This window comes from Rhinichthys klamathensis, unplaced genomic scaffold, assembly GCF_029890125.1.
Source record: "Rhinichthys klamathensis goyatoka isolate OS25496 unplaced genomic scaffold, OSU_Roscu_1.1 h1tg000505l_1, whole genome shotgun sequence".
NCBI classification, from domain to species: Eukaryota; Metazoa; Chordata; class Actinopteri; order Cypriniformes; family Leuciscidae; genus Rhinichthys; species Rhinichthys klamathensis.
This window is the reverse complement of record NW_026606986.1, coordinates 173867-182224: the sequence shown is the minus strand read 5'-3', so window position 1 is coordinate 182224 and position 8358 is coordinate 173867. Positions and strand designations below refer to the sequence as shown.

Genomic DNA, 8358 nt, shown 5'->3' with positions numbered 1-8358 from the left:
ACTTGAAATCAGCAGCACACAAAGAGCAAATTAGAATTGGTCAAAATATTTTGCAAAACTAAAAAGATGACAGAATGAAAATGAGTGCATAATAGTTGCATAGTATTTATCTGCATTAAGTTCTTGTCTGGTCATGCACAGATTTACATTAAGTTGTGAAGCTGTTTTAAAAACAAAAAAAGACTTCAATTTTATTATTACAAAATATGAAAAAACATATTTGAAAGGTCATTTTTCCTCAAAGGCCATGTTATTACACAATATGGCTTAAAAAAAAAGTACAAAAAGATTTCCATCTGATATTAACAAAGAAAAAAAGAACAACCAGAAACACTTAAATGGCCATTAAACAGGTAAAAAAAAAAAAAAAAAAATTCTTGCAAAGAAAGAAATACTTCTAACAATTTAGGTATTGTCCAGGTACTTTAGTACCAATTTACTTTAATGCACAACACATTTAACCACAAAATGACATGCAAAAACCAAGCAATTAAATTCATGTCAATTCATGACATTCTCTGAGACAAGGTGTCAAAAAATTCTTTGTTTTCCCCTAGCAAACATATAAAAGAGCATCTACAGAAACATTACAGCTGTGGAAATAAGTATTTGCTGGAAATAACTCATCAGTGCTTATGTTTCTTAATGCATTTGGCAGAGAGAATGCTGGCATATTCTTAATCTTTTTGAGCAAAAGGCATCCAGGAAGACCCATTGAAAAGAATCATTGCATAAGATAACTGTTGTATGTTAAAATTCAGTTTAGCCCTTGAAATAAAACTACTGTGCATTGTAGTTTTCACAGTAGTTGGTCTTTCTGTATCTTCCCTCTTTACTAAGCAGGAAGAACGAGTCCGAAGTGCAGAACCAGCATGCCATCCTAAAAGGGGAGAATAAGAAATGTGTGTATTAAGGAATACAACGTATACAGCAATGTTTTGGGTCAGTAAGAAAGTGCTATTTTTATTCCACAAGTGCACATTAAATTGACAAAAAAGACAGTAAAGACATTTAGATTGTTACAAAAGATGTAGACAAAAATATTAAGCAGCACAACTTTGAAAACAATAATAAGAAGAAATGTAAAATACAAGATACAACATCAAATCAGCATATAGATTGGTGCATGTGCGACATCACTTTGTAGACCAAAACGCAGAAACGAGTTAGCATTTTAGCACTTCCGGTCCACTTGTACAGCCTCATTATGCTTATAATTGTGCTTTCATAAACTATTCTAACTCGTACGTTCTGGGAAAATGTTTTTAGATAAAAACTGAAGAGTTGTCGGAAGCTCAATGATGGTGACGTTGAAGTCGTGGGACCGTGGTGCAGTTCGTTTATAGCCTACCTTTAGCCTTTTACTTCTGGAGACTGCATTTAGGCTTCAAAATTCATAAAACTTGTGTTTATCTGTGATAATTACCTTGATGGACAAAACGAGCAAGTATTATAAACTTTTGTTGATCACAGAGCTCGTTTTTAGAGATAATCCAAAAGCCTAAGGGAAAACCCTGTGGGGTTTTTGTTGAGGGAACCAGTGTGATACTAACTGCCGATTGGCCTACAAAATGACATCATACCTGCACCACTCTATTACAAGTGATTTCTGAAGGACCATGTGACACTGAAGACTGGAGTAATGATGCTGAAAATTCAGCTTTGCCATCACAAGAATAAATTACATTTTTAAACATCTTAAAATAGAAAGTAGGTGTTTTAAATTTCAATAATATATGTTAAAATATAAAAATTTGTACTGTATTTTTGATGAAAAAATATTTATATTGATACCCGATTGTTAATTCACAATGAATGATCACAGATGTCATTTAAAAAAAAATTGTTGTGTTAAGTCTTTGTGACTGTTAATGACGCCTCTACAACACATACAGAACTAAGCAAGAGATAACCAAACATTTTCAATTTCCTGTATCAAAAGACAAAAAAAAAAAACAATTTTTTTTTCATTTCCGAAGATACAACTGAAACTGCAAAAAATACCCATTTCAAAACCAGTTTACTGTAAAATGCTTTTCTGAGAGGCAGCAGCACTTAAAGCTGCAGGTAAGGCTCTAATGTAATTCTGTGTGAAGAGCAAGACAGGAACTGTGTAAGGCGCCTGTAGTTCACACTTATTAACAGCTTGCTTCAGGCTCAATCTCTCTAAAAACATCTCAGTGAAACCGCTACGGACTTGAGCAATTCCCATTAGCCTATGTGCCTATTGTATGTCTAGGCTATATTTCATTATCCACATTTAATTTTATGCACTGATAGGCAAAAATAGCATGAAAAGCAAAAATATGAAAACAGTATGTTATATCAGACACTCACCTGCAATGCATTTTGTCCCATGGTGTTACAAACGTCTCTCAAAGACTGGTATTGCTTAAGAAGATGATCTCCACACACAACATCAACCTGCCAAATAAAGCACAATGCAAATGCTTTTAATCTGATCAATTTGGAAAAGTAATAGCACACCTCTCCTCAAAACATTGCATGATTTGAAGAATTGTTTCAGATTATAGCACAATACCAAAGTTTAATCTCGAGAGTTCACAAAATATCACATATCACAAGTAAAATGAGCAATAGCAAAGACCACTAATAAAACTATTTAGAGGAGTGCTTTTTCAGTGCCCCTTAAATGCCAGATGGAAATGAACTTCAATTCACCATATGTATAGTATATACAACACAGCCTCAGTCTACCCCCAAAATGATTAGACAATTTTTAGAGTCTAGTATGTGGAGCAGAGCATAGCAGGCTGTCCTGGAGCAAGTTTCCTCTTTCACCTCTATCCCTGTATATGTCCCTGGCACTATGAGGTGTTCAACGCCGGGCCAGATCAGACTTAGCCAGGAAAAACCCTTAAGCCAGTAATCCAGATACAACTGTTAGCGTCGCAACATGCAAGCAGCCTTCACTAACAACTGCTGCATGTGGCCATACACAGGAATATTGCAATTCATGTTCATTACCAAAAAATAAAACTTCAACTTATCCCTTTTTCAGAACTGACTTTCTGAGCAGAGCAGAAATGGAAAGCTTATAATTTTATAATTGCACAATAATTTAAATATTAAAACTTGTGTATTATTTGATCTGTAAATGGGTTAAATCAACAGTTTTAGTCATTTTTAGGGTGTTGGGGTTTATGGCATTACATTGTCATGGCAGCAAGTTGTAGGAGAGTCAAATTCATTTTTGTGGTCAACTTTCTGCCACAAATGCACTGAACTGAACCCAGAAAATAGTGTGAATACAGAAGTATATTCCTGACTGTGAATCTACTATTTGGGATACACTGTAAATCATACAATTAATTAATACATGCTAAAATTAATTAACATGTATTTCCTACGGGGTAAGGGTTTGGTTTAGGGTTAGTTGCCATAATTTCCTGTTATTATCATAGTAAGTACATGTAACTTATAGCAAGGACACTGTAAAATAGTGTTAACGTTGAAATATACGGATCTCAAACTGGAGACAGCTCTGTCAGTCTGCAGAAGTGACAGCTGAATAATGAAAACACGGCTCTAGATTTTCTTTTCAAACAGAAACACTGTTATTCACAACTGCAGACACTCATTTCTATGCTTGACTGAGCTGTGGTTCTTTTCAAGGACTCAAATCCTTATCCGGAATTGGGATTAGAAGAAAAGTAATTAAACAGCAATGTGGCAGGATTGTTAAGTGTGACAGAGTCACTGAAGTGTTGAGAGTGAAAAGGAACATCCTAATGACATCATTTCTTTAATCACACTTTCATAAGATGACCTATGGTAGAAACCCAAAAGACGGCAAGCAATCATTTTGCTGAATTTAGTCAGATAAGGAGGAAATTGCATTAAATGACTCCGCACATCTTTGCTCGGTGTGAAGGGTGGTGGCCGTCCAGTCAGTATGAATGATTGAGCGACTGGCACAGCTGAGGGGGTGTTCACCCCACATATCTTTCAGACCTCTGTAGGGGTGGAACGGTACATGTATTCGTATTGAACCGAAACGGTACGGGCGTCACGGTTCGGTGCACGAATTTGCACGCAGAATACACGGTACAAATAAAAAAAAAAACCTCTTAAATAGCGATAAATTTCGCTCTATTCGCTTTTGGTGTGACTGTTAACGCAGCAATGAACAGGCTGCGATCAAGATTGCAATGCAGGAGTGTGTGTGTCAGTGTGCGCGCGAGAGAGAGAGAGAGAGAGAGAGAGAGAGAGAGAGAGAGAGAGAGAGAGAGAGAGAGAGAGAGAGAGAGAGAGAGAGAGAGAGAGAGAGAGAGAGAGAGAGAGAGAGAGAGAGAGAGAGAGAGAGAGAGAGAGAGAGAGAGAGGCGCGATGAACAGTGTGTGTGTGTGTGCGAGAGAGAGAGAGGCGCGATCGAACAGTGTGTGTGTGTGTGCGCGCGCGTGCGAGAGAGAGAGAGGCGCGGGCGCGAATCGCGCGATGAACAGTGTGTGTGTGTGTGTGTGTGTGTGTGTGTGTGTGCGCGCGCGCGAGAGAGAGAGGCGCGGGCGCGAATCGCGCGATGAACAGTGTGTGTGTGTGTGTGTGTGTGTGCGCGCGCGTGCGAGAGAGAGAGAGAGGCGCGGGCGCGAATCGCGCGATGAACAGTGTGTGTGTGTGTGTGTGTGTGTGTGTGTGTGTGAGAGAGAGAGGCACGGGCGATCGAACAGTGGAAACGTAAAAACATACTCCGTCATTTTTTTCATACAGGACATCATTAAAACTGCAAATTGTTTACTTATATTTGTGTACACTGGCAATAAAACACAACATTGTGCTTTTGTCACACTCTAAACTCTTGTCAAACTGTAACCTACAACTGTTAACAAAAGTTTTTATGGTAGTATTATTTTATACGGAAATCAATTATTTATAATTCAGATGAGAATAAAGTTAGTTAATTAAAATGAAGGAAAACAAATATCTTGATCTGAAATAGCAAATTCATTTTAAATTCATTCAGGTACAATTACCAAACATATCTCAAGGTCTTTTCGTCTTTTTAATAATTTAATTAATAAACTAATTATATAAAACTACTGTCAGTGCACTACAAATAAACTGGTTCTATGCCTTTAATAAAACTTATTTTAAAAAATACAAGGTTTAAGACATTTATAAAAATGCCTTCTGCATTTTTGCTTTGCTTTTCACTCCATTGTACCGAAATCGTACCGAACCGTGATGTCTGAACCGAGGTATGAAACGAACCGTGACTTCTGTGTACCGTTCCACCCCTAGACCTCTGACATTGCAGACTGTCTGAGGCAGGATTTAATGAAAAGAAAGCTGTTTAAGACCAAGACTTTACCCTGATACAGAGTATGGTTTATAATTAAAAATATGCAATGCGTTCAATATCTGTGGGTGAGATTAAATATAAAGGGAAAAAAATAGCTGCTCCACCTTGCAGTTTTGACTCAGCTCCATCTTCCTCCTGATAAAAAGCTCCACATGACGGACAGTGGCTTCCCCTGACACACGCACGTACTTCCTCTCAAGGGGCTTGAGGGTGAAAATATAATCATGACAAATTCAGCAAGACCTTCAACATAATTTCAGCTCAATTCTATGCAATGATTCATCTGTTTATATTTTATAAGAACAAATAATATTGCAATGTGTTGCCTGAATATAAGATGGATTATCTCATGTGGATACAGAAAAAACATCACCACAAAAATCCCAGTAATGTGCCACTCTTATTAGAAGCAAAAATAGAATTGAAAATTTTTGAACATTACCTTATAGTTCTCAACACCCTCTTCAGCTCTATAAATCAAAGATATGCACAAAAAAATGTTAGCGGAAACATTTGCAAATCACATTTGTGTTTGTGTAATAAGAGAAATAATTATTTATAAAGAATACATCATAGAGCATTTACAATTGTGCAAAATCAGTTCATTTTTAATTTAAAAAAAACCCACATGGCCTCTCAAACATGGAGTTGAGAATAACTATTGTTTTTATTGAAGATCATACAGAATATTCTGGAATCAAAAATTGAAATCCCTGTTAATTAATTCAATACATCAATATTCTCAGTTTCTGTTAATAAAAAAACCCCTGAAAACAAGTAGCACTGGCATAATAATATCAGAGATACCAGAGAAAATATCTTAGCCAATATACTTTGAATATTGTGTTGGACAATAGGGGGCCTTGGGAGTCAAAAAGGTTGAGAACTGCTGCTTTACAGAGTCTTTTGATTTGAAAAGGTTTAGCTCCATCTAGTGAACATATCCTACATGGCATTCAGACAATTTTAAATGAAACATGAAATCAAACTTTACTCCATTTACTTTCTTAATCCATGCAGCTGGTTTTATTGCATGATTCATCTGTGCATGTTATTCCAAAAACATTTAACTTGTCTTTGTTATCTTTTATCAAAATGCAATTTCTCGTCAACTTCTGAAGTTATTGCCCTTAGATGCACTGACTGAAAGCACTAGAAACAGAATAACATCACTTATATATAAGCATAATCACAATCAACATTACTGACCCCACAAACTCCAACATCAGAGACACATCTAGCTCTGAGGGAATAGTAAAAACAGACTGAGGCAGCATGTCTTTCTTCTGTCTATGATGCAGCTTCATTGGGTAAGTAGATGGAGCTGCCACTAGGCGAAAATAAAAATAAAAATGAATCATAAGCACATTCAAATCTTAATATTTCTCAGCATCTCAAACGCTAAAACATAATATATATATATATTCAAAGAATACACTAGTAAAGTGATTGCATTGAACAAACCTGGCTTAGGAATGTCAAGCCCTCTTCGTTTATAAAATTCACATATACGCGACCTTTCATCTTGAGAGGAAAAACACAAACAACTTATTTTCTGTAAAATGTTTCTCACATATATCTGGAATGACAAACTGGGCCAACAAATGTGTAGCAGAAGAGAGTTCAAAACTAACTTCACTAACCTCCTTCCAAATATGGAACCATCTTAAAAACAATGTCTTGTAATTGTCGGTCAGGTCTAAAAGAAAAAGGGATGAAATTTGACACTGAGGTTGGCAACCATGTTAAAACATGACCAGTAATTAATACGAATCCCTAAAGACCCTGGGACATATGTGAGGCTATTATTGCTAATTAGACACAAGGGATTGTCCTGAACATAACAGCTAGACTAAATCTCTAGCGATAGACCAAAACTGGTAAACAAAACTACGCCCTAAATCAATGAAACTAAATTTACCTGATACTGTACAGTGGCTGTGTCTGGTGTACGACAATAGAGCAGTTAGGACACCTGTTGCTGTAGAAAAAGTGCTTGACAATACAGCTCTTACAAACTAAGGAGGAAAAAGGGCGAAAGTTAAATAAACAGGCGTGTTGCAAAACTTTGTTGTAGATCATGGATTATATGAACAAAAAAACTTTGATACCACTACATTGGTGGGTCAGTTGCAGGAAATGTGAACTTACAAGTGTGAAGACACTCTGTGATGGTGGTGGCATCAATGAAAAACCCATTGCAGAGGGCACAGCGAATATAGGGATAAAAATCCCTAAGAGGCAGGGAACGCTATAAACAACACACATACACACACACACACACACACACACACACACACACACACACACACACACACACACACACATATATATATATAATACACAGACATATATATATATATATATATAAAATATACTTATAATATTTGTGTAAACTATTATATTTATGTTATATACACATTTAGATGTAAGAATGTACATTATAAATAAGTGTTTGTATATATATTTGCTCAAGTATGCAATTTAAACTTATATACACTTAATTTAAACTTTAAGCTTATATACACATGAAAAAGTAAGTACAAGTGTTATTTATATACATATAAAACAAACATATTTATTAGTTGAGTAGTTCATATATGCAATAACAGTTTACATACAAGTTAAAGGACTTTTATAATAAAAACTCGACTAATTTGCTGCTTTAGTATTGTACCTCGTCGTCAGGATGTTGTTCATTAGCTCTCTGGCTCTCGTCCTCTTCGCAGAGGGAAGCGTCTGTCTGAAAGCACCCACGCGTGGATCCCTCCTCCTCCTCCACTACAACTCCGTCCACAGTTCCGTCCATAGAGCACGCCAAGTGTGAAGCCCCTAAAACAACTGCTGGAGAACTACTACGAACGCCTGCCTGGTCTATCTTGAGGGGCTGAGTGACTTCATTCGAGATGAACCGCGAATAGTTAATTTCAGGAACAAGTTTCACTTCAATTCACTTGTGCACCTTCACGGTGAGCGCGCAATACTCCAGTGACGTAGTTTAATGAGGCTAGAATAAAAGTCCCCAAATGAAATAATAA

The 8358-nt window shown here is 36.5% G+C and overlaps 1 protein-coding gene across 1 annotated transcript; it reads right to left on the bottom strand.

Moving 5' to 3' along the window:
- Positions 1–410: 410 nt before the first annotated feature.
- On the bottom strand, positions 411–8278 carry pcgf6 (polycomb group ring finger 6). The gene is made up of 10 exons (XM_056238005.1): positions 7998–8278; positions 7472–7571; positions 7242–7338; positions 6964–7019; positions 6785–6844; positions 6530–6650; positions 5763–5790; positions 5425–5523; positions 2338–2424; positions 411–880 (listed from the first exon to the last, which is right to left on the bottom strand). Exons 1-10 carry the CDS (start codon positions 8127–8129, stop codon positions 836–838), a joined length of 825 nt encoding a protein of 274 aa, XP_056093980.1. The 5' UTR covers positions 8130–8278; the 3' UTR covers positions 411–835.
- Positions 8279–8358: the final 80 nt, after the last annotated feature.